This window comes from Mustelus asterias, chromosome 25 (genome assembly GCF_964213995.1).
Source record: "Mustelus asterias chromosome 25, sMusAst1.hap1.1, whole genome shotgun sequence".
In the NCBI taxonomy this organism is placed as follows: Eukaryota; Metazoa; Chordata; class Chondrichthyes; order Carcharhiniformes; family Triakidae; genus Mustelus; species Mustelus asterias.
The window spans coordinates 38,881,356-38,908,736 of record NC_135825.1 but is presented as its reverse complement, the minus strand read 5'-3'; the positions used below and the strand labels follow the sequence as shown (position 1 = coordinate 38,908,736).

Genomic DNA, 27,381 nt, shown 5'->3' with positions numbered 1-27,381 from the left:
TCGTAAGCTACAACTCCACATCGGTACCAGTACATTAATAGATTTAGGGGAATGTTTATTTTAATGATTTAATTGTGGGAAGGGATGGAGAAGTAATGGTTATTTGTGTAGTGCCATGTCATTTTCTGTTCTTGTGTTGAGTGGTAATGTGCACTGTAATTTTAATGTAACTTGCCTCAGTCCATATAGGACATTGTAAAGAAGTTACATACAAACTAGTTAATATGGAAAACACGCAGAACCCAGCTTCTCTTACCTGTCAATATAGCCTGGAGCCCATCACACCCATGGTGCTCTTTCTGCTTCAGTCTTTTCAACTCACTCCTAATTTGCTTTCTCCTCCCTTCAAGGGAGTAACTCTTGCAGAGATACAATATCTTACAATAAGCAATCGTGGGGCATTTGTGGCATCGGAGTGGGACCTGGGACCCTTTTGTAATATGTCTACACACAAACCTTCCAGCAGTGGCAAGAAGGCAACAATAGGAGCAGGAATCCAAGCTATTTTTCACTTCCTTTGGCTGAGGATGCCGGAGGTTAATATTTTTCAGAAGGAAGTTATGATGTGTAGCAGAAGGTACTGTTTAACAATGCAACAAAACCTGTTTTATCAAGACGTTAATTTATTTCATAAAACTCCTGGATTTGGAATACATATTGGCTGGACAATATGGCTTAGCATTTGGTGTCAAATCATTCAGTAACTTTGTGTGTGGCCAACACCAACTTGGTTCAATATAGAATTCTTCCCGTGGTCTCAGAGTCTCTGGATTTAACTGAATGTTGTTACTGAATGCTGGCAGATATTTGGGATTTCCAAAATATGCAATTTCCCATGGCATAGCATGAAAGACATTTATTATGATAAACACTATGAAGTTGAATTCAAGAAATATAGAGATTCTGCATGGGTTTCCTCTGGATGCTCTGGTTTCCTCCCACAGTCTGAATGAAGTGCTGGTTAGGTGCACTGGCCATGCTAAATTCTCCCTCAGTGTACCCAAACAGGCATTGGAGTGTAGCGACTAGAGGATTTATTTGCACAGTAACTTCATTGCAGTGTTAATGAAGCCTACTTGTGATACTAATAAATTAACTTAAAAAACTTAATAACTTTACTGCACTTCGGTCTGAGTATCGAAGTAACAGTGTAGAATTTGAGTCTAAAAGTGTGATTGTTTCAAAGCACTGGGAACCACAAGATATAATAGCTGTTGCAACTACTGTGTTTCAAAAGGTATATATTGGAAGAACCTCGATTGATACACTGAACTAAACCAATCTGCTCAAAGAAATAGGCAAAATACTGCGGATGCTGGAACCTGAAACAAGAACAGAGGATGCTAGAAAATCTCAGCAGGTCCTGCCAGCATCTGTGGAGAGAGAATAGAGCCAACGTTTCGAGTCTGGATGACCCTTCGTCAGAGCTAAGAGCAAAGAAAATAGATTAGCGGGTAAATATGTGGGGGTAGGGTCTGGGTAGGATTGTGGTCGGTGCAGACTCGATGGGCCGAATGGCCTCCTTCTGCACTGTAGGGTTTCTATGATTTCTTTTCTATGATTTATACTATTGGGGGGGGGGGGGGGGGGGAGAGGGGGGGGCGGGCGGTGGGGATGCTGTAATTAGACGAAGGGAATGTAAATGAGGATGAAGAAAGCTGAAAAAGGTGCTAAAAGTGTCCATTAAGTGATCAGAATGTGTGAATGGATTTCAGTATTTTCTGTTTTTGTTTCAGATTCCAGCATCTGCAGTATTTTACTTTTATCTTATCATTTTGTGTCCTTTTACTCTTCATCAGATCTAGTTTGTCAAACAGTTGTGGCAATGAGAATTTTGAGAGTGGGAATTCAGTGCAGAGGGGGAGAAGCTACAAAGGGCAACAGTTAATATATAATAATCAGCATAATTAATTATATTTATGTAATTAAAATGAACTAAGTTGAGTATAAAACATGAAAGAATCCAAACTCCAAAAAGTAAAAATCTAATATACATGAATGATTAAATGAGTTAGGGAATGCTGTACTAAAAAGTTATATCAGATACATGTCATAAACATCATAAATATAATAGGCCTTTAAGCAAACTATTGGGACAGCTCATACCTATTGCCTGCAATTCCAGTACCATGTGGAAGCTCCAGGGCACTTCCCCAAGTCCTGGATCACAATATTTGTAGGAAGTGCTTCTAGTTACTTAAACCCAGGCTCAGGGTTTCTGAGGAACATCTAGAGTCAGTGCAGGGCAGAGGGTAGGCTGAGAATTTTCAGGAGTGCTGGTTCCAGGACTTGTTTATGCTGCAGTTGCAGAGATGATAGCAAGGGGGTGGTCATCCAGCAGGGTAGGACAGTGTGGGCAGTGCAGGAATCCTCTGAGAATTACCAGTTTCAAACTGGTTTTCAGAGCTGAATACAGGTGACAACATCTCTGCAGAATACAGTCAGAGAATATCTCCAGCACCATGGTGGAAATGACTGAACAGGGAAACACAGCAGCATGTAGAAATGCAGTGACCGTAAAGACTTTGATAGTCATGGGGCATAGACAGGCATCTCTGCAACCACCTCCAATAGTCTCTCATGATGTGATACCCTCCTGGTATCAGGGCATAGGATGTCACTAAATTTTGCAGGGGAAAGTGGATCATGCTCCATGTTGGATTCAATGATGTAGTTGGTTCCTATGGACCTAGTTTCAGGAGGCTGGCTACAAATTAAGAAGTAGAATCTCCAGGCCGGTAATTTTTAGATTACTCCCAATGCAAGATGCTAGCAAGTATAAGAGTGCTAAATTAGGACATGTCAATGTGTCGCTGGAGAGATAGTAACAGCTAGGAGGGCTTCTGATTCTGGGGCATTGGGGTTTTGAGGCAGGAAAGATGGACTGTATCTCAACAGGGCTGAGACCAATGTGCTAGTAGGGAGGATATGGAATGGTGTGATTTACAGGGTATGGGCCAAGTGCTGGAAAGTGGGATTAACTGGTATCTCTTTTCCTTGGCCAGCACAGAGGTAATTTGGTGAATGCCCACCTTTTGTGCCATAAATATTTTATAGCCTGAATGTTTAGGATGGTGATTGCTTGGCTTTCTGAGAATCAGCACATAACCCATCCCTGCCAACCCCGACAGCCCTGCTGCCATTTCATACACTCAGTTAAGTGCTGATTGCATCGGCGGGACTTCCATCCACCCTTGGAAGGAAGTCCCACCTTGGAGAGCTGTCAGCCAATCAAATCTCTCCAGCCCCTCCAGGCATAGTGCTGCAGTGGCTGCAGTGTCCCAGGACTTTAATTCAGGTAAGTACCAGGGGTCCCCGGATGGAGAACTCACTGGATTGCGGGGAGGGGGGGAGCGTAAAATTCTGGTCTATGTTTCTAAAGCATTGTTTGTCACAAATGTTATGTCCAAAACCTGAGTACAGCAGGAAATACAGAACTGGACATTCATCTCCTCTTTAATACTTATTATTGGCTATGGAAACTATATTTTATCAGGCTTTACCAACAACAACTATTACTGCCGCTACTTGTATTTATACATCATTTACAATGGAGGAAAGTATCCCAATGCGTTTCACAGGAGCACTCTGAAGCAGAATTTTACACTGAGCCACAGAAGGTAATAGGACAGATGACCAAAAACTTATTCAAAGAGGTAGGTTTTAGGTCTTAAAGGAGGAGAGATAGAGATATAGAGAGGTTTAAAGGTTTAGAGAGGGAATTACAGAGCTTAGGGCTTTGGCAGTTGAAGGAACCAATGGTTGAGTAATTAAAATCATGGTGTTCGAGAGGCTGGGATTAGAAGAGAGAAGATATCTCAGCAACGCACAGAGATACAGAAGAGATCACAGGGATGGGGAGTGGAAAACCGAAGGAGGGATTTAAAAACAAGATGAGACTCTTGAATCAGGGCCTTACATAACTGAGTGCCAATCTGATTGGCCACAATCTCTGTAGTGCCAGCAGTGACAGTAGCAGCAATGGCCCAGGTCTGGGATTAAAAAACAGGCCCCAGATTCTAATTAAGTCCCAGAGGTCAGGGCCAGGTAAGGGCAGGTGGGATGGGGAGGTGAGATCTGGGGATGTGGGGAAAGAGGGTTGGGAGTCTTGAACAGGCTGGTTGTGAGGGAGTACCTGCAGCAGGCAGGGAGCAGTGATGTAGAAAGTAGGCTTTTAAGGGAGGCCCTGCTCCCCACTACCCCCACCCCCCGAGGCCTGAGCAGGGCAGCTTGCCAGGGTTCCGCTTGAATTCCTCCCACCAATCTTAAAATTGAGGCCGTGTGGGAAACAGCATTTAAGTGGTCATTAATTGCCCACTTAAAGGCCTCAATTGGGGCACGGATGGTGGGCAGGCCAAGGCCTCTCCTGTCCCCTATAAAACTACGGACAGGACGGTCAGGCAGCAGGGTGGTGAGAGGCCATCTGGGGAAGCTTTATGCCTCCTCCTCCCGCCACCGGCCTGCTAGCGGAGAGGTGTAAAATTCTGCCCAAAGTCTTTACCAGAACATAATTCTTAACTAAACAGCCGACTGCTGACATTTCCTTACCAGTAACCAGTATTACATTTTGATCAAGTGCATATCAGCAAAACGAAGGAGATGGTCATTAGAACATAGAACATAGAACATTACAGCGCAGAACAGGCCCTTCGGCCCACGATGTTGCACCGACCAGTTAAAAAAAAAAACTGTGACCCTCCAACCTAAACCAATTTCTTTTCGTCCATGAACCTATCTACGGATCTCTTAAACGCCCCCAAACTAGGCGCATTTACTACTGATGCTGGCAGGGCATTCCAATCCCTCACCACCCTCTGGGTAAAGAACCTACCCCTGACATCGGTTCTATAACTACCCCCCCTCAATTTAAAGCCATGCCCCCTCGTGCTGGATTTCTCCATCAGAGGAAAAAGGCTATCACTATCCACCCTATCTAAACCTCTAATCATCTTATATGTTTCAATAAGATCCCCTCTTAGCCGCCGCCTTTCCAGCGAAAACAATCCCAAATCCCTCAGCCTCTCCTCATAGGATCTCCCCTCCATACCAGGCAACATCCTGGTAAACCTCCTCTGCACCCTCTCCAAAGCCTCCACATCCTTCCTGTAATGTGGGGACCAGAACTGCACACAGTACTCCAAGTGCGGCCGCACCAGAGTTGTGTACAGTTGCAACATAACGCTACGACTCCTAAATTCAATCCCCCTACCAATAAACGCCAAGACACCATATGCCTTCTTAACAACCTTATCTACTTGATTCCCAACTTTCAGGGATCTATGCACACATACACCTAGATCCCTCTGCTCCTCCACACTATTCAAAGTCCTCCCGTTAGCCCTATACTCAACACATCTGTTATTCCTACCAAAGTGAATTACCTCACACTTCTCCGCATTAAACTCCATCCGCCACCTCTCGGCCCAACTTTGCAACCTGTCTAAGTCTTCCTGCAAACTACGACACCCTTCCTCACTGTCTACCACACCACCGACTTTGGTGTCATCAGCAAATTTGCTAATCCACCCAACTATACCCTCATCCAGATCATTAATAAATATTACAAACAGCAGTGGCCCCAAAACAGATCCCTGAGGTACACCACTTGTAACCGCACTCCATGATGAATATTTACTATCAACCACCACCCTCTGTTTCCTATCCGCTAGCCAATTCCTGATCCAATTTCCTAGATCACCCCCAATCCCATACATCTGCATTTTCTGCAGAAGCCTACCATGGTGAACCTTATCAAACGCCTTACTAAAATCCATATATACCACGTCCACTGCCTTGCCCCCATCCACCTCCTTGGTCACTTTCTCAAAAAAAAAAATTGACTTCAGGAAGCGTAGTGGAGGACATGCATCAACAGTGATGAAGTGGAAATGGTCAAGAGCTTCAAGTTTCTAGGTGTCCAGATCACCAACAACCTGTCCTGGGCCCTCCATGCCGATACTATAGTTAAGAAAGCCCACCAATGCCTCTGCTTTCTCAGGGCACTAAGGAAATTTGGCATATCCGATATGACTCTCACCAACCTTTACAGATGCACCATAGGATTCTTTCTGGTTGTATCACAGCTTGGTCTGGTTCCTGCTCTGGCCAAGGCCGCAAAAAACTACAAAGGGTTGTGAACATAGCCCAGTCCATCACGCAAAACAACCTCCCATTCATTGACTCCGTCTACACTTTCCCGCTGCCTCGGAAAAGCAGCCCGCATAATCAAGGACCTCATGCACCCAGGACATTCTCTCTTCCATCTTCTTCCATCAGGAAAAAGATACAAAAGTCTGAAGTCAGGTACCAATTGACTCAAGAACAGATTCTTCTGTGCTGCCATCAGACTATTGAATGGACCTTTCATATATTAAGTTGACTTTTCTCTGCACCCTGTTACACTATATTCTGCATCCTCTCTTTTCCTTCTCCCCTATGTACTCTATGAATGGTAAGTTTTGTCTGCATAGCACGCAAGAAACAATACTTTTCACCATATACCAATACATCTGACAATAACAAATCAAATCAAGGATTAAAAAAAACTCAAGGGTTCTTGAGGGATCTGCTAATTGAGAAGCACAGTCAATTTTTCCTTCATGGAAAGCTGGAGCTATATTACATCGCGTCTGTGTACTCTGGGCAGTTGTCTTACTTACCTGAGAGCCCGCCCACATCCATTTTCTTCAGGTTCTTGGCTTCTAGGATGCAGACAGTGAGTTTGCCAGCAGTTGGAACGTAACGCAAGGAGGTGCAAATGTCTCCAAGTTTCTCTGGCTATAGGAAAATATCAGAGAAATTTGGATGGTTACAGAAGTGTCACAATCTTTGTACATTATAATGCAGAAAATCAGCTTACTGACGGAGCAGAGCAGCAGAAGAGGGAGATTTGATTCCATATCACAATCTAAAGATAGTTCCGATACTGCTATTACAAAACTGACGTGATTGCAGAGATTGTTGACTTGATTTTTTGGTAGCTGTAGCAGTAATTGGGACTTTGTATGCCATTAAAACCTTGCATTACATCGCATTCTAAAAAGGTTAACATTTTCAATGGCTTTTACAGTGTAAATAGTTGAAATTCATGTCAAATCATTGGTTGTGCTGATTGCCTCTGTGGGGAAGCAGACAAACTTTCAGAAACTTGCAGATTTCCACTTTGAACTGCACGTGTGCTAATGCAGAAGTTGCGATCAGTTTTATACAACAGGCACTGGCAGCTTTGGTGTCATTATAACAGCATCTTCCAGCCCATTATAATTTTTCTTCTCTAATTTTACTTCCCTTCTACAGTGTGTCACCGCATGAACTTCAGAGACTGCTTCAAGACACAAAGGGTGGGGTTTAATGGTCTCGCTCATCCCGAAACCGTAAAATCCCACCCGAGATCAACAGACCTTCCCCTCGTCCGCTCCAATTCCCGGGGCGGTAGAATTCCAGCGAAAACCTACCTCTTCTTTCTCAGCACTCTCAAGATCTCGCCACTCTTCAAGTTGTTGACCAAGGTCCACTTTGGTCATTAGCACCATGACTTGACCGATGCAGTCATGTTTGGAAAATCGGTCAAAGTCATAAACTGCCATCACCAGGGTCTTCCCTCCCAACTCTTGATAAGGAACCTGCATAGAGAAATCAGATAAAGGCAAAATGAAATGACATAAATCCGTGGATCTCCTGTGATGTTAGCTTCTCTGATTTCTCTACACAGGCTCATCGCGCTGTTATAGCTGCAACTAATTTCCTTGCTGGGTGGAGGAATCCAGTAATTACTGAACTATGGTTAATGATATCAATTCTCAGGTAAGTCTTAAAGTTAAAGCTTATTTATTAGTCACAAGTAAGGCTTACATTAATGAGGTTACTGTGAAATTTCCCCAGTCGCCACACTCTGGCGCCTGTTCGGGTCAATGCACCTAACCAGAATATCTTTCGGACTGTGGGCCCGATTTTACCATTTTCATTCTAAGTGCCGTATCTGGGCGTAGTACAGATCCAAAGAACAAAGAACAGTACAGCACAAGAAACAGGCCCTTCGGCCCTCCAAGCCTGTGCCACTCCTTGGTCCAACTAGACCAATCGTTTGTATCCCTCCATTCCCAGGCTGCTCATGTGACTCTCCAGGTAAGTCTTAAACGATGTCAGCATGTCTGCCTCCACCACCCTACTTGGCAGCGCATTCCAGGCCCCCAGCACCCTCTGTGTAAAACACATCCCTCTAATATCTGAGTTATACTTCGCCCCTCTCACCTTGAGCCCGTGACCCCTCGAGATCGTCACTTCTGATCTGGAAAAAAGCTTCCCACTGCTCACCCTATCTATCCCCTTCATAATCTTGTACACCTCTATTAGATCTCCCCTCATTCTCTGTCTTTCCAGGGAGAACAACCCCAGTTTACCCAATCTCTCCTCATAGCTAAGACCCTCCATACCAGGCAACATCCTGGTAAACCTTCTCTGCACTCTCTCTAACGCCTCCACATCCTTCTGGTAGTGCGGCGACCAGAACTGGATGCAGTACTCCAAAAGTGGCCTAACCAGCGTTCTATACAGCTGCATCATCAGACTCCAGCTTTTATACTCTATACCCCGTCCTATAAAGGCAAGCATACCATATGCCTTCTTCACCACCTTCTCAACCTGTGTTGCCACCTTCAAGGATTTGTGGACTTGCACACCTAGGTCCCTCTGTGTTTCTATACTCTTGATGGCTCTGCCATTTATTGCATAACTCCCCCCTACATTAGTTCATCCAAAATGCATCACTTCGCATTTATCTGGATTAAATTTCATCTGCCACCTCTCCGCCCAATTTTCCAGCCTATCTATATCCTGCTGTATTGTCTGACAATGCTCATCGCTATCCACAAGTCCAGCCATCTTCGTGTCATCCACAAACTTGCTGATAACACCAGTTACACCTTCCAAATCATTTAAATATAGCACAAATAGCAGAGATCCCAGTACAGAGCCCTGCGGAACACCACTGGTCACAGACCTCCAGCCGGAAAAAGACCCTTCGACTGCTACCCTCTGTCTCCTGTGGCCAAGCCAGTTCTCTACCCATCTAGCCACCTCTCCTTGTATCCCATGAGCCTTAACCTTCTTAACCAACCTGCCATGTGGGACTTTGTCAAATGCCTTACTGAAATCCATATAGATGACATCCACGGCCCTTCCTTCGTCAACCGTTTTTGTCACTTCCTCAAAAAACTCCACCAAATTTGTAAGGCATGACCTCCCCCTTACAAAACCATGCTATCTGTCACTAATGAGATTGTTCTGTTCTAAATGCACATACATCCTGTCTCTAAGAATCCTCCTCAACAACTTCCCTACCATGGACATCAAGCTCACCGGCCTATAATTTCCCGGGTTATCCCTGCTACCCTTCTTAAACAACGGGACCACATTCGCTATCCTCCAATCCTCAGGGACCTCACCTGTGTCCAAAGAAGCGACAAAGATTTCCATCAGAGGCCCAGCAATTTCATCTCTCGTCTCCCTGAGCAGTCTAGGATAGATGCCATCAGGCTCTGGAGCTTTGTCAGTTTTAATGTTCCCTAACAAACCTAACACTTCCTCCCTTGTAATGGAGATTCTCTCTAACGGGTCAATACTTCCCTCTGAGATACTCCCAGCCAACAAGTCCCTCTCCTTTGTGAATACCGATACAAAGTATTCATTTAGGATCTCCCCTATTCCCTTGGGTTCTCAGCATAATTCCCCTCCTTTGTCCCTGAGAGGTCCGATTTTCTCCCTGACAACTCTTTTGTTCCTAATGTATGAATAGAATGCCTTAGGATTCTCCTTAATCCTGCCTGCCAAGAACATCTCGTGACCTCTTTTTGCCCTTCTAACTCCCCGTTTGAGTTCTTTCCTACTCTCTCTGTATTCCTCCAGAGCTCCATCTGTTTTCAGTTGCCTGGACTTAACGTACGCCTCCCTTTTCATTTTAATCAGATCCTCAATTTCCCTGGTTATCCACGGCTCTCGAATCCTACCTTCCCTATCTTTCCTTTTTACAGGCACATGCCTATCCTGCAGCCTTATCAATTGTTCCTTAAAAGATTCCCACATGCCAGACATGGACTTACCCTTGATCCACCTGCCCCCCCCCCCCCCCCCCCGAGATACATCTTAGAAATCCTACTTAGAAATCTGCTTTCAGGCGCCCCCATACGCTCTCAGCCATCTCCAATCCCATTTGCGCTGTGGGCGGGGCTTAGCGCGGCCGGAACGATTGGAGCTCTGAACCGCGCATGTGCAGTTAGAAAAAAATTGGAAAAAGCGCGCCCGTGTCAGATCGCTCCCGAGCTGCAGAAAGCGGCCCGGGAGCGAAAAGCAGGAGCGAGGGCGTATCTCGGGGGTGGGAGGAGGGGGGGGGGGCGGGGGGGGGGGGACAGGGGTGGCAATCGGTCTGGGTAGTGGGTGGGTGGATAAGGGGGGCAATGATGTGTGTGGGTAGTGGGGGGGATGGATAAGGGACACACACACACATCACTGAAGGTAGGGCAGTTGATGTCATATACATGGATTTTAATAAGGCGTTTGATAAGGTCCCCCATGGTCGGCTTATGATGAAAGTAAGGAGGTGTGGGATAGAGGGAAAGTTAGCCGATTGGATAGGTAACTGGATATCTGATCGAAGACAGAGGGTGGTGGTGGATGGAAAATTTTCGGACTGGAGGCAGGTTGCTAGCGGAATGCCACAGGGATCAGTGCTTGGTCCTCTGCTCTTTGTGATTTTTATTAATGACTTAGAGGAGGGGGCTGAAGGGTGGATCAGTAAATTTGCTGATGACACCAAGATTGGTGGAGTAGTGGATGAGGTGGAGGGCTGTTGTCGGCTGCAAAGAGACATAGATAGGATGCAAAGCTGGGCTGAAAAATGGCAAATGGAGTTTAACCCTGATAAATGTGAGGTGATTCATTTTGGTAGGACTAATTTAAATGTGGATTACAGGGTCAAAGGTAGGGTTCTGAAGACTGTGGAGGAACAGAGAGATCTTGGGGTCCATATCCACAGATCTCTAAAGGTTGCCACACAAGTGGATAGAGCTGTGAAGAAGGCCTATAGGGTGTTAGCTTTTATTAACAGAGGGTTTGAGTTTAAGAGCCGTGGGGTTATGCTGCAACTGTACAGGACCTTGGTGAGACCACATTTGAAATATTGTGTGCAATTCTGGTCACCTCACTATAAGAAGGATGTGGAAGCGCTGGAAAGAGTGCAGAGGAGATTTACCAGGATGCTGCCTGGTTTGGAGGGTAGGTCTTATGAGGAAAGGTTTAGGGAGCTGGGGCTGTTCTCTCTGGAGCGGAGGAGGTTGAGGGGAGACTTAATAGAGGTTTATAAAATGATGAAGGGGATAGATCGAGTGAACGTTCAAAGACTATTTCCTCGGGTGGATGGAGCTATTCCAAGGGGGCAGAACTATAGGGTTCATGGTGGGAGATATAGGAAGGATATCAGAGGTAGGTTCTTTACGCAGAGAGTGGTTGGGGTGTGGAATGGACTGCCTGCAGTGATAGTGGAGTCAGACACTTTAGGAACATTTAAGCAGTTATTGGATAGGCACATGGAGCACACCAGGATGATAGGGAGTGGGATAGCTTGATCTTGGTTCCAGATAAAGCTCGGCACAACATCGTGGGCCGAAGGACCTGTTCCGTGCTGTACTGTTCTATGTTCTAGCCAGACCGATCGCCACCCCTGCCCCCATTCTCCCCCACCAATCGCCAGCAGAGTGGCAGCGGACCCCCCTGCCCCCCACCAGAGATCCATCTGCCCCCCCCATCAGAGATCCATCTGCCCCCCCATCAGAGATCCATCTGCCTCCCCACCAGAGATCCATCTGCCCCCCCCCCTAGATACATCTTACCCGCCTCCCTCATGCCCCCCTCCCCCCAAGACAACGATCTGGCCTCACTCCCCCCCCCCCCAAGAGAATGGTCTGGCCTCACTCCCCCTCCCCTCCAGAACAACATCTGACCCGCCTCCTCCCCCCCCACCACCAGCCAACGATCAGCCCTCCCCCCACCACCAAACAACGATTGCCCCCCCCACCAGAGATACATCTGACCCACCTCCTCCTCCTCCTCCCCCCCCAACCAGACAATGATCTGACCTCACTCCCCTCTTACCCCCTCCAATCAGAGAATGATCTGACCCGCCTCGACCCCCACCCCTACCACTGATCTGAGCCAGAGAGCCGTTGGAAACACTGAATGCGCTCTTTAGAGGCTGGAGTACCCGACTCAGACTTTTATTCAGCAGGTCCCAAAAAACGCGGTTCCGGATTGGTAAACGCGGTGGTAAAGGGGGAAATCCTGATAGAGTTGGGCGGGCAGTTCATTAATTCAATTTAAATGCATTTAAATCGTCGTTGCGCCCGATTTGGGCGTGGAACGGATCCCCACCATTCGCGGGTCTCGGTAAAGTGGCGATCTGCGCGGACGCGGGTGCAGATCGTGATAAAGGCCTCACACCCGACTTTACCACGATTTCGCGCCCGAAAACGGGTGGGAGGAAACCGGAACACCCAGGAGCACACAGACATGGGGAGAGCATGCAAAGTCCACACAGACAGTGACCCAAGCTGGGAATTGAACCCAGGTCCCTGGCACTGTGAGGCAGCAATGCTAACCAATGTGCCACCGTGCCGCCCGTATTCAATTCAATCTTTGTTTGAATTAGAGCAGAAAACATTTTTTAAAAGTGAGTAGCATTTTTATAGAGATGAAATGTACACAGTGATTTCCAGGGCATTTTCAAAACTTTTCATAATTGATAATGTATCTCACTCTGAACGACTTGCCTCTGTTTTGATTCATTAGATTAGTGAATCTCAGTGCTTAATATCTCAACAGTTTAACAATATCGAAGTGTGTTGAGACTACAATATCAAAACAAAGTCATGAACCTTCAGCCACGGTTAGAAGCTCATAGCATCTAACAAGATTTGACAAAGCAATCTATTTATTAATTGAAAATATCTTGCAACACTAAGTACGGTGGACAGTTTTCCCAACATCTCCTTGTAAATCTACTCGTGACTCGCAACAACGTTTTCAGGTTACACAAGAAACCGTGGACCTGATTAGACATTTGACAGCAGGAAAACAATTATGTTTTTGCTTTTCGTCAAATAAATTTGATTGGAGCAAATGTTATCTGATGTGACGGCCTGTGGGATATCATGTAAGCTGTTTACTGACATTGGAAAGTTGACTCTGCTATTTCAAAAATATAATATAATATTCTGATTATGCATGTGTCATGTGGTGAATTCTATGGCCAGGTATTACGATCACAGCCCACGTAATGTAATTCCTGGGAGCCAGTTTCATGCAGTGGTCCTTCAGAAGTCTGAAAGATGAATAATTCATGAGAGCACCAGACAGAAGATACTGGAGTGAATCTTCATTTTTAGTGCTACCAATGCAGAACTTCCCCCACTGGGAGAACATATCAAGAATTTGAGTGTTTGCCTCATTAATTTTCATGGACGGAAAATCACGGCCTCACAAATGAGCTGAATTCACACTATGTGCCCCTGGTGTGTGCAGCTCTGCACAGAAATCTTAAAGATGAAAAGTTTCTCCATGGTGTGGTGTGGTCTGAACCAGACAGGCCAGGAAAAGGCTTGGTCCCTCACCTGTATTGGGTCGGCCAAATTTAGTGGAGTTAATAATATGAGTGATATGTTTTTCTTTTTTTCTCACCATTCCTGGACTGGGGAGAAGTCAACGTTTTGCCAGGGTTATTAGCCTGCACTAATACTTATTTTTCAATAAAGTGTATTTGTGAAATGTGTTTTTGGTTGTGCTAAAAGAAAAAGGGGAATATTTAGTTGTGTGGTTTTAAAGTATAAATTGCCGCAAAGATAGTGTTTAGTCAATTGTGCTTTTAATTTTTTGTTACAGTGAAAGTCTTAAAATGTGACATCTTATGTCATCCTTCCACTGGAAGTTCAGTGTTATTTCGCAAATCCTGCCCGCAGGAATTGCATATGTGGGCATCAACAGCATGTGCTAGGATGTCATGACCCCTGTCTTGGACCAGCCTGTCAACATTGACTGACTGTCAAGATTCAAGACATTAGAGGAGTGCAGCTTTGGAACAACTTCACAAATGGAGGCTGTTACTCTAATATCAATGTGTTGAGATGAGTTAAATTGTTCAGCATATGTCCAAAACATGTTATGGTCTCCATAAAAATCAATAACTCTTAAAAATAAATTTGAGCTTCCAGTGAAAGGATGACACAAGATGTCACATCTTAAGACTTTTATTGTAATAAAAGATTAAATGCACAATTAGCTAAACACCATCTTTGTGGGAAATTTATACTTTAAACCACAAAACAGACCATTCCCCTTTTAGCACACCAAAAATACATTTCACAGATATATTTTAAACTGCCCTTTAAGTGGACATTCAATTCTCCTGGACTAGCACAATGTGATTATTTACTTTGAAGGGTTTATTTCTGTCGTTTTCCTTTCTCAGTCTGGGAACTTTTGATCTCTGAATTATCTTTCATAGTGAGGCTTTCTTTTCTGGAGATTCTTCCTAGCACAAGCTAGGCAAATCTTCCAGTCTTGTTTTAACATCTCCATGAATTTGGACTTTTCAATCTAAATGCAAGCTCCCACCAACTTTGTGGTATGGTGAACCATAGCATCTTGCTACTGAGAGTTACACTCCCTCTCCCAGATCCTGGCAGACTAATCTTGTCTGAGAGTTTTCAAGCGTAAACCATTCTCTTCTCAAAGCCCATTTCCATAGCAACATGAATTACATGGGCCTTGTATCCAGGTAGAAATGATGACTAACTATTTTTGAGATCCCAACTCTCTTTTATTTTGGAAGTAAATTACAACTGTTCAAAACCTCAGATTCTCAACAATCAGCGGATGTACATAAGAACATAAGAACATAAGAAATAGGAGCAGGAGTAGGCCATCTAGCCCCTCGAGCCTGCCCCGCCATTCAAGAAGATCATGGCTGATCTGACGTGGATCAGTACCACTTACCCGCCTGATCCCCATAACCCTTAATTCCCTTACCGATCAGGAATCCATCCATCCGCGCTTTAAACATATTCAGCGAGGTAGCCTCCACCACCTCAGTGGGCAGAGAATTCCAGAGATTCACCACCCTCTGGGAGAAGAAGTTCCTCCTCAACTCTGTCTTAAACCGACCCCCCTTTATTTTGAGGCTGTGTCCTCTAGTTTTAACTTCCTTACTAAGTGGAAAGAATCTCTCCGCCTCCACCCTATCCAGCCCCCGCATTATCTTATAAGTCTCCATAAGATCCCCCCTCATCCTTCTAAACTCCAACGAGTACAAACCCAATCTCCTCAGCCTCTCCTCATAATCCAAACCCCTCATCTCCGGTATCAACCTGGTGAACCTTCTCTGCACTCCCTCCAATGCCAATATATCCTTCCTCATATAAGGGGACCAATACTGCACACAGTATTCCAGCTGCGGCCTCACCAATGCCCTGTACAGGTGCATCAAGACATCCCTGCTTTTATATTCTATCCCCCTCGCAATATAGGCCAACATCCCATTTGCCTTCTTGATCACCTGTTGTACCTGCAGACTGGGCTTTTGCGTCTCATGCACAAGGACCCCCAGGTCCCTTTGCACGGTAGCATGTTTTAATTTGTTTCCATTGAGATAGTAATCCCATTTGTTATTATTTCCTCCAAAGTGTATAACCTCGCATTTCTCAACGTTATACTCCATTTGCCATATCCTCGCCCACTCACTCAGCCTGTCCAAATCTCTCTGCAGATCTTCTCCGTCCTCCACACGATTCACTTTTCCACTTATCTTTGTAGTGTATTTGGATTTTCAAAAAGCATTTTATAAGGCGCTATGAGGTTATTACATAGAGAAGGCACATTTACAAGGAGCTTTCTCTCTGTATAATACAATTAAACAGGACAGAAAGCTAAAGGCAGGGTTAGAACAGGGGCTGAGAATTGGACAATTTTATTACTCTAAGTTTTGTGAGCGCTAACCAGACAGTTTAATGGGGTTTATTGAAGAGATAGGATGAAGGAGTCTCTGGGGAATCTGTGCCATCAACATTGTCATGAACCTAGTTTGGGTGACGACCATCTGCAGGGACTGTAGATATTATATGGTGGCTGGGGTACATGACTTGGGGGCTGAATCGATTGAGTGGGAAACTGAGATCTCCTACATACTAGAGACTGAGTTGAAAGTGCAGATGGTGCCACATATCATCTGTGAAGAGTGATGTGACTTTGTGAGACATATCCTTGTTGTATTAACATGGGGTTTACCTTTTTTGATGTCCCATTTGCCTGTTAATTCATACTTAACTTGCATCACTTCTGATTTAACGCTAAAGTAAAATCTACAAAAAGTGGAATCTTGTTGGTAATTTCTACATTTGGGGTCATTCAGTAATTTTGGTTATTCTGGTTTATGGTTTTACCATGGGGATTATACCAAGGTTCAAAGAGCCATCTGACCTACTTATGCTCCTAATTCCTATGTTCAACTAACAGGATTTCAATAATTTAATGTTTCTTTTGCATAGCAAGTAGTTTTCCTTTCACTTGACAGGAACATGGATCCAATGAAACTTCGAGTGATGTATTTTTAAAATCTTATTAATGTAAGTAGAAATTCCTGACCTGGCAGCACATTTCACTCAATCTGTCTGAAAACTTGCTGTTTCAGAAAATGTTGTGCTGCCTGATGCAGAGTTCACAATGAAAAATTCTAAGCCTATTGATATCAGACAGTGAATGTTTTTCAACCAATGTATCTCAATAGATGCTACAGGTCTGCAAAGGCATTTACTGTGGATGAAATCACAGATCCAAATTTCTGAAGGATCTGAAGTCAGGATGGAGTTTGCACGTTCTCATGTGGGTTTCCTCTGGGTGCTCCGGTTTCCTCCCACAGTCCAAAGATATGCAGGTTAGGTTGAATGGCCATGTTAAAACTGCCCCTTAGTGTCCCAAGATGTATAGGTTAGGGAGATTAGCAAAATATATACGTGGGATTATGGAGATAGGGCAAGGGTAAGATGCTGTGTTGGAGAATCGGTGTGGACTCCATGGGCCGAATGGCCTCCTTCTGCATTGCAGGGATTCTATAATTCTATGATTTATATTGAAGATCCAAGTGCAGGATCTCTTAGTTTTAATGATTGATCTATTACATGAGACGGCCAATAATCATTGCTGCAGTAGTATTTTAGTTATTTATTATATTAATGACTCATTTCAAATGGGGTTTTCAAATGTACACATTAACTAAAAAAACAGAAGTTGTGAGATACTCAGAATATCTTCCTTAAGGTGAACCATCACTTGCGTAAAGTAAAACATAATCTGAAAGAAATCCACCGCAAGTGTATGAAGTCTATAGATTGCTGTTTTTTAATCTCATACATATCAAAGGTGAAATAATTAGCATTTATATAACACCTTTCATGGCCACTGGATAAACCCAAAGAACTTTGCAGCCAGAGAAGTGCTTCTGAATTGCAATCATTGTAACGCAGGCAAACATGGGAGCCAATTTACACATGCCATTAGTAATGAGATAATTTTAGGGATGTCAGATGAGAGATAATTATTGGCTGGGTCACGGGAGGGCTGCGGCGAGTAGTGGGGGGAGGGGTGGGAGGTGGGGTTGGGGTGGGGGGGAACTCTCCTTTTCTGCCTCAATCTTTTGTGCTCACCTCAGAGGGCATGGGAGGCCTCAGTTTAGTCTTTCTTCCAAAAGACAATACTTTCAGTAGCACTCCCTCAGCATAAATCTCTGTCAGATTTACATAAGAATCATTGACTCTAATAAATGAAGTTGAGCATTTGGACTAAACTGCTCCCTTGACTCCATGTGTATCATTGCAGCAAGTAGAATTGGCTTACATTGGCCCATTCTTGTACATTTCCCAAAAGCTGACTTTAAAGCAAAGAATAAGCAAATCTATCACATTGGCTTTCTTGACTTGGCTGGAGTGGTTGCATCGCAATTGGAATACAGGAAAATACAGGAACAAGTTCAACATAAATTTGTAGTCCATACTCATGACAGCAATTGTAAACATCGGTGAGTAGAAACTTGAGTAGTCTTGGCTTGAACTTCTGACCAGGCTTGGGTAGATTGCCCAACTGGGGTTGAGGGGGCTGGGGTGGGGGTGGGAGTGGAGTTGTTGACTTTCAACTCATTTGTTCCTCAGAACAAAACTTGTCTGTGGTGCCACTAATACAACAGATTAGGGTGCCAATAGCACAGTGGTTATCTTTCTAGACAAGTAATCTGGCATAGAAAGCTGGTATCAGAAATGATGACCATGAAACTATCATTCATCTGGTTGACTAATGTCCTTTTGGGAAGAAATTCTGTCATTCTTATTCAATCTAGTTCATATGTGACTCCAGGCAAACAGCAATTTGGTTAACTTTTAACTGATTTCTGAAATGGCCTAGCAGGCCTTGTACTTAAGAAAGTGGCTCAACACTGTCTTCTCAGGGGCAATTAGAAAAGTGCAATAAATGCTGGCCTTACCAGCAATGTCCATATTCTATGAATTAATACATTGATACATTTCATTAAATGTGTTGACACAACAATCATTGTGTAAAGTGTCTTGTGACAGTTCATACTGTGCTTAATTAATACAACTATTGGTAATAGCACAGCAGCTGGGGAAAGTTGTTATTATTGGGACAGAGACAAAGATTTTGGGGGGGGGGGGGCTGACCATGCAAAGGATTATTGACCTCGGGCAGGATTCTCTGGTTTTGGGGCGAGCACGGCCGGAGAATCCCACCCTGGGAGTTTCTGCACAACCCACTATATGTTTCACGGTGGCAGAGACACCCGCCTTTGGCCGGTGGTGACATCTTCTGATCCTGCCGATGTCAACAGGGTTTCCCTTGGATGCAATCCTCGGGAACCCCGCGACAGGGGTGCGCGGTTGGCATGACCAGCACCGGCATGAATAGCCGGAAAACTCTAGCCAAAGTAACAATACCCAAAGTAATTATATTATCATGCTGAATAAATTAGTTGGAGATATTATCACTAAGTCTAAATTAAAATTATAAATTTATTTTGAATTTGAAATGTGCATGATTAAGTTGTTGATTGTAATCCTAAAGGGAAGAATTAAGAACTACAGAATTCTAACTCAGTTAACCTAACATTTGCAGTGAGGCAAATGTTCAAGAGCATTTTGTAAAATGCACTCCATATTCACCTAGACAGCATAAGGAGCAATGTTCCCACTAGTTGTGCAGCAGTGTGAAGTTACCATGCGGATTGCTCACAGGTTAGACCATAAGACATAGGAGCAGAATTAGACCATTCAGCCCATCGAGTCTGCTCCATCATTCAATCATGGTTGATATTTTTCTCATTCCCATTCTCCTGCCTTTTCCCCATAACCCCTGATCCCCTTATTAATTAAGAACCTATCTCTGTCTTAAAGACACTCAATGACCTGGCCTCCACAGCCTTCTGCGGCAAAGAGTTCCACAGATTCACCACTCTCTGGCTGAAGAAATTCCTCCTAATCTCTGTTTTAAAGGATTGCCCCGTAAGCTTGAGGTTGTGCCCTCTGGTTCTAGTTTTTCCTACTAACGAAAACATCTTTCCTGCTCGCAGTATCCTGTAAGTTTCAATAAGATCCCCCCTCATTCTTCTAAACTCTAACGAGTACAGACCCAGAGTCCTCAACCGTTCCTCATACGACAAGCTCTTCATTCCAGAGATCATTCTTGTGAACCTCCTCTGGATCCTTTCCAAGGCCAGCACATCCTTCCTTAGATGCGGGGCCCAAAACTGCTCATAATACTCCAAATGGGGCCTGACCAGAGCCTTATACAGCCTCAGAAATAGATCCCTGCTATCGCATTTAAGATACAGCAGTCGGTACAAAGTTCAAGTTTAATGTTATTATGCATTGAAATTAGTGGGCTGCACACTAGGAAAAACATTTTGAGGGATCATTGATGAGGAGTGCTCAGTGTGGAGTTAGAGCTGATAGTAAGTAAAGCCTCTTGAATTCACTCGAATTCATGATTAAATAAATAGTCAAGAGTTATTAAATAAAATAAATGTTGTTTACTTGGATTTTGGGAAGATATTCAACAGAATTCCACAAGTGATGCTTTTGGGGGAGTATAAAGGGTTAATTGAAAATTAGCGAGCTAGAATGAAAATATTTTCAGGACAGCATAAAATTCCATTTAATGGGCATTTTCTGATGGATGTAACTGCACAGTAATAAATAGAATATAGAACATAGAGAAGCTACAGCACAAACAGGCCCTTCGGCCCACAAGTTGTGCCGAACATGTCCGTACCTACTAGGCTTACCTATAACCCTCTATCTTACTAACTTCCATGAACTTATCCAAAAGTCTCTTAAAAGACCCTATCGAATCCGCCTCCACCACCACTACCGGCAGCCGGTTTCATACACCCACCACCCTTTGAGTGAAAAACTTACCCCTCACATCTCCTCTGTATCTACTCCCCAGCACCCTAAACCTGTGACCTCTTGTGGCAACCATTTCAGCCCTGGGTAAAAGCCTCTGAGAATCCACTCTATCAATACCTCTCAACATCTTATACACCTCTATCAGGTCACCTCTCATCCTTCGCTTCTCCAAGGAGAAAAGACCTAGCTCTCTCAACCTATCCTCAGAAGGCATGCCACCTAATCCAGGCAACATCCTTGTAAATCTCCTCTGCACCCTTTCTATGGCTTCCACATCCTTTCTGTAATGAGGCGACCAGAACTGGGCACAGTACTGGGGACTGACCAGGGTCTTATACAGCTGCAGCATTATCACCTGATTTCTAAACTCAATTCCTCTATTGATGAAGGCCAGTATTCCATACGCCTTCTTAACCACAGCCTCTACCTGCGATGCTGCTTTGGGCGTCCTATGAACCATGACCCCAAGATCCTTCTGATCTTCCACACTGCCAAGCGTCTTACCCTTAATATATTCTTTCATCCGATTCGACCTGCCAAAATGAACCACCACACACTTATCTGGGTTGAAGTCCATCTGCCACTTCTCCGCCCAGGCTTGCATCTTATCTATGTCTTGTTGCAACTGCTGACATCCCTCTACACTATCCACAACACCACCAACCTTTGTGTCATCAGCAAACTTGCCAACCCATCCTTCCACTTCCTCATCCAGGTCATTTATAAAAATCACAAAGAGCAAGGGTCCCAGAACAGATCCCTGGGGCACTCCACTGGTGTCCGACCTCCATGCTGAAAAAGACCCATCTACAACCACTCTTTGCCTTCTGTGAGCAAGCCAGTTCTGAATCCACAAGGCAATGTCCCCTTGTATCCCATGCTCCTTCACTTTCTCAATAAGCCTTGCATGGGGCACCTTATCAAATGCCTTGCTGAAATCCATATAAACTACATCTACTGCTCTTCCCTCGTCTCTGTGTCCAGTTACATCTTCAAAAAATTCAATTACGCTTGTACGGCATGATCTGCCTTGGACAAAGCCATGCTGGCTATTTCTGATCATACTATTCCTCTCCAGATGTTCATAAATCCTGCCTCTCAGGATCTTCTCCATCAACTTACCGACCACTGAGGTTAGACTCACTGGTCTATAATTTCCCGGGCTATCTCTTCTCCCTTTCTTGAATAACGGAACCACATCCACAATTCTCCAATCCTCCGGAACCTCTCCCGTCTCCATTGATGACGCAAAGATCATCGCCAGAGGCTCAGCAATCTCTTCCCTCGCCTCCCACAGTAACCTGGGGTACATCTCATCCTGTCCCGGCGATTTATCTAACTTGATGCTTTTCAAAAGCTCCAACACATCCTCTTTCCTAATGTCCTCATGCTCAATCTTCTCAGTCCACTGCAAGTCTGCACTGCAACTACCAAGATCCCTTTCCACTGTGAATACTGAAGTAAAGTATTCATTGAGTACCTCTGCTATTTCTACCGTTTCTATACAGACTTTCCCACCGTCATATTTGATAGGTCCTACTCCTTGACATCTTATCTTCTTGTTCTGAACATACTTGTAGAATGCCTTGGGGGTTTTCCTTTATCCTGTCTGCCAAGGCTTTCTCATGACCCCTTCTTGCTCTTCTAATTTCCCTCTTAAGTTCCTTCCTACTAGTCGTATACTCTTCTAGATTTCTAACATTACCTAGCTCCCTGAAACCTTTGTAGGCTTTTCTTTTCTTCTTGACTAAATTCGTTACACCTTTCATGCACCATGGTTCCTGTAACCTACCATAACTCCCCTGTCTCATTGGAACGTTGCTGTGTAGAGCTCCAGACAAATTTTCCTTGAAAATTTGCCACATTTCTTCTGTACATTTCCCTGAGAAAACCTCCTTCCAATTTATGCCTCTAATTTCTTGCCTAATAGCCTCATAATTGCCCTTACTCCAAATAAACACTTTCCTAGCTTGACTGATCCTATCTCTCTCCAATGCTAATGTAAAGGAGATAGAGTCATGATCACTATCCCCAAAATGCTCTCCCACTGAGAGATCTGACACCTGCCCAGGTTCATTCCCTAATACCAAATCAAGTACAGCCTCTCCTCTTGTAGGCTTATCCACATACTGTGTCAGGAAGCCCTCCTGAACACACCTAACAAACTCCTCCCCATCTAAACCCCTTACCCTAGGGATATTCCAATCGATATTTGGGAAATTAAAATCTCCCATCACGACCACTCTGTTATTATCACATCTCTCCAGGATCTGCTTCCCAATCTGCTCCTCCACATCCCTGCTATTATTGGGCGGCCTATAGAAAACACCCAGTAAAGTTATTGACCCCTTCCTGTTGCGAACCTCCACCCACAGAGATTCCGTAGACAATCCCTCTGTGGCGTCCATCTTTTCTACAGCCGTGACACTATCCCTGATCAACAGTGCCACTCCCCCAACTCTTTTGCCTCTAAAAAATACTAAAGAAAAACAATGAACACTAACAACAATGCCTCCAACTGAAACAAACTGAAGTTTAAATTTACCGCTTGCCATGTTACCTTGAATGTAAAGTGTTCATTGAAGGAAGGGTTCAGAGTCTTTTTCTGAACCTTTGTCTCATATTTCTTCTTCTTGTCTGGAAGCAGGAACACTTTAACATAAGGGTCAGACGTGCCACCCATGTCCAGTGCAGGCAGTTCAGCTGCCTGAAGAATTCCCACTGTTAGCTGCAAAAGATATGGAGAATGGTTAAAGATCTGGAGCTGTGTCATGCCAACCACATTTCCTTAATGAAGAGTGGGAGCCCAGTGGAACCCACATAGGCAGTGATCCATTTGGCATGAGTTCCACTGTTTACCACACTTTCTAGCATGCCTAATCAGAAACACTGCAAGGCAATGGGCCACTGTCCAAAAGGAAGAAGCAGTTATATTTTTACCAAATAACTCAATATTCCCCCTCATAAAGCACCTGACCCTCCCTCAGTGCCACTTGCGCCTGTTGACAATTTGAAAATTAAACATCTGCTGACCTTGCAAGCTGTTAGCAAGGGCAATGCCCAAGGGCATTCATGGGCTCCATGCCAGTATAACTATCCAGATTGTACCTTGATTATCGGTGTATGACTGTGAAGGTCTTTACACTATTATCCACAGAAGAATATCCACAGGAGTACGCCCATTAGCTCACACTGTCCTTGGAAAAGTCTTCTGTGTCATATTAATAGATTGGAGGACTCTAAAATGCAAATTAAACATTCAGGAAATACACCACACTAAGTCATACTGGACACCATCCTAGAAATGGATAGCATGCTTTTAGTTCCCCTTTTCTTGCAGAAGATCCATTACTGAAAGGTAATTTCCTGCTTTCCAACTATTCATCAATAATTGGAGGATGTCCATCCTCATGCCCCTTGAAGGCTGCAGGGAGGGAAGACTTGGCTTGGGATGCCACAACAAAAGTGGTGGACATTCTTAAGCCTGAACTGACTTTGGAAAGCTGCAATGAGGGTGGTTAAACTGTTAGATTTAAGAAGCTACGTAGTACAGTGAACTGAAGCAGTCATTTGCTCTCCAATGAAGTGAGAATGTGGTGTTGTTACATGGCTGTTCCCTGACAGTACCTTCTCTGGTACAGACACATTTGAAGCAAGCACCTGCAGACAGAGTGTGAAAAACGTGTCCAAGGCAGCAGATAACCTCACATCTTATTTTTTTTAAAAGCAGAAAAGTAACCTTGCCAAAGTCATGTTCTTTGTTCTCAAGATCTGTAACATAACAATCCTTTCACAGTGCTATAAAAGACGAAAGACAGCTATTTTCACAAGGAATACTTTCAATGTTACTTACTTAAACATTTTATTCACTCCACACCCATGTTTCAGAAGCGGTTCCTTTATCATTGTCAGCAGAATGACATTTCATGCATACACATGGGTAAACTCCACTAACATCAGCTAAAGGAGCTAGGATGCAGTGAAGCTATTGATTTCTGCACAGTATGAATCCTTAGAGAGTCTTCATGAGCCATTGTTTTCTTTTTAAAGTAATCGTAAAACAGGATTCATTGTTGCTTAGCTGAGACTACAAGCAGACCACTGGGGCTGTCTCAAAAATGAAATTATAGCATCGAATCATCATTTAATTTGGATAAAATAAAACTAAATTTGTTTCTGATTACGTATAACAATGGTTAGCACTGCAGCCTCACAGCACCAGGGACCCGGGTTCAACTCTGACCTCGAGTGACTGTGTGGAGTCTGCACGTTCTCCCTGAGGGGAATTTTCCAGCCCTATCTGCCGCAGGAATCGTAGCAGGCGGGACACGTACCATGCAAAGGTCTGTTGACCTCAGGCTGGATTTTTGGGGCGAGTGTGGCCGGAAAGTCCCGCCCCCGTGACGACATGATTTTCCTCCGGGTGTTCCAGTTTCCTCTCTCAATCCAAAGATGTGCGGGTTAGGCGGATTGGCCCATACTAAATTGCCCCTCAGTGCCAGGGAGATTAGCAGGGTAAATATGTATGAAGCCATTGAAAGGGTGCAGAGGAGATTTACAAGGATGTTGCCTGGATTGGGGGGCATGCCTTATGAGGATAGGTTGAGGGAGCTTGGTCTCTTCTCCCTGGAGAGACGAAGGATGAGAGGTGACCTGATAGAGGTTTACAAGATGTTGAGAGGTCTGGATAGGGTAGACTCTCAGAGGCTATTTCCAAGGGCTGAAATGGTTGCTACGAGAGGACACAGGTTTAAGGTGCTGGGGGGTAGGTACAGAGGAGATGTCAGGGGTAAGTTTTTCACTCAGAGGGTGGTGGGTGAGTGGAATCGGCTGACGTCAGTGGTGGTGGAGGCAAACTCGTTGGGGTCTTTTAAGAGACTTCTGGATGAGTACATGGGATTTAATGGGATTGAGGGCTATAGATAGGCCTAGAGGTGGGGATGTGATCGGCGCAACTTGTGGGCCGAAGGGCCTGTTTGTGCTGTGGCTTTCTATGTTCTATGTTCTATGTATGGTTATGGGGATAGGGTCTGGGTGGGATTGTTGTCGGTGCAGGCTTGATGGGCCGAATGACCTCCTTCTGCACTGTAGGGATTCAATGATTCTATATTTTATGGTTTCAAGTGGATGTCCTCAGACCCTACTTATTTCAATGGCATTGATGGAGCACATGAAGCTGCACCTCGAGACGAATCCTTCCCAAATATATTATTCCTCCAATAACAATGTGCATTTATATAGCACTCATTGAGTGGAGAGCGAGCGAGCCTACTTTCGGGAAGGCTTACCGAATTAAGTGCCAATCAGCCACTTACCTGTGAAGCAGTCAGCAAGACCAGACACTGATTTCAGATAGCTGCCACATGTCACCTGTCATCTGGGGTTGAATTTAGCAGCCACATTATGTTATGGCCAAAAATCTTGTGAGAGAGCAAAAAAGGAAGTCGTACCAACGAAATTCCCATCGTGATCTTCCTGGGCATGAACCTGATCACATCATTGATCAAATTCTTGAGTAGCTGTCCAGGAGTCTTAAGTATAGAGGCATGACCACAATGAGGGCCTCGCTCATTCGGAAACCATAAAATCCCACCCAAGGTCAACGGACCTTCCCTTTGTCCGCCCCTCGCCCGCTCAGATTCCTGTGTTGAGCAGGGCGGTAAAATTCTGGCAAAGATCTCTGAATGATGTACCCTGAGGAAGGAGGGTGCCTATTAGCTTTGCCTCTCCCTGAAGAATTAAGCAATTGTGTCCTCCTCAAACTACCTGGCTTTCAAGAGTTAACCCTTAATAATTGTCAGGCAGGGAGGAAATGGCCGAGTGAGGGAACCATGGTTCACAAAAGAGGTGGAATGTCTTGTAAAAAGGAAAAGGAAGCTTATGTAGGGATGAGGAAACAAGGTTCAGATGGCTCGATTGACTTACGGCCAAGTTAGCAAGGAATGAGCTGAAAAAGGGCTTAGGAGAGCTAGGAGGGGGTATGAGAAGTCCTTGGTGGGTCGGATCAAGGAAAACCCCAAGGCATTTTACTCTTATGTGAGGAATAAAAGAATGACCAGGGTGAGGTTAGGGCCAGTCAAGGACAGTAGTGGGAACTTGTATATGGAGTCAGTAGAGATAGGAGAGGTGATGAATGAATACTTTTCTTCAGTGTTTACCAAGGAGAGGGGCCATGTTTTTGAGGAAGAGAAGGTGTTACAGGCTAATTGATGTTCGGAGGGAGGATGCAGTAGCAGTTTTGAATAAACTGAAGGTTGATAAGTCCCCTGGGCCTGATGAAATGTATCCTAGGATTCTTTGGGAGACAAGGGATGAGATTGCAGAGCCTTTGGCTTTGATCTTTGGGTCCTCACTGTCCACGGGGATGGTGCCAGAGGACTGGAGGGTGGCGAATGTTGTTCCTCTGTTTAAGAAAGGGAATAGAAATGACCCTGCTAATTATAGGCCAGTTAGTCTTACTTCGGTGGTTGGTAAGTTGATGGAAAAGGTCCTTAGGGATGGGATTTACGACCATTTAGAAAGATGCGAATTAATCCGGGATAGTCAGCACGGATTTGTGAAGGGCAAGTCATGCCTCACAAATTTGATAGAATTTTTTAAGGAGGTAACGAAGTGTGTTGATGAAGGTAGGGCAGTTGATGTCATATACATGGATTTTAGTAAGGCGTTTGATAAGGTCCCCCATGGTCGGCTTATGATGAAAGTAAGGAGGTGTGGGATAGAGGGAAAGTTGGCCGATTGGATAGGTAACTGGCTATCTGATCGAAGTAAGAAGTTTAACAACACCAGGTTAAAGTCCAACAGGTTTATTTGGTAGCAAAAGCCACACAAGCTTTCGAAGCTCTAAGCCCCTTCTTCAGGTGAGTGGCCA

General features: G+C 44.5%; 1 protein-coding gene across 1 annotated transcript in view; it reads right to left on the bottom strand.

Annotated features, from left to right (window-relative positions):
* Window positions 1-27,381, bottom strand: part of LOC144511898 (synaptotagmin-B-like) — an 832,296-nt gene that overhangs the window by 96,660 nt on the left and 708,255 nt on the right. Inside the window, exons 6-8 of the mRNA XM_078242331.1 lie at window positions 23,071-23,238; window positions 7,455-7,622; window positions 6,660-6,777 (exon numbers count right to left, since the gene is read on the bottom strand). Of these exons, the coding sequence (XP_078098457.1) occupies window positions 6,660-6,777; window positions 7,455-7,622; window positions 23,071-23,238 (454 nt within the window). The remainder of the gene's footprint in view (window positions 1-6,659; window positions 6,778-7,454; window positions 7,623-23,070; window positions 23,239-27,381) is intronic.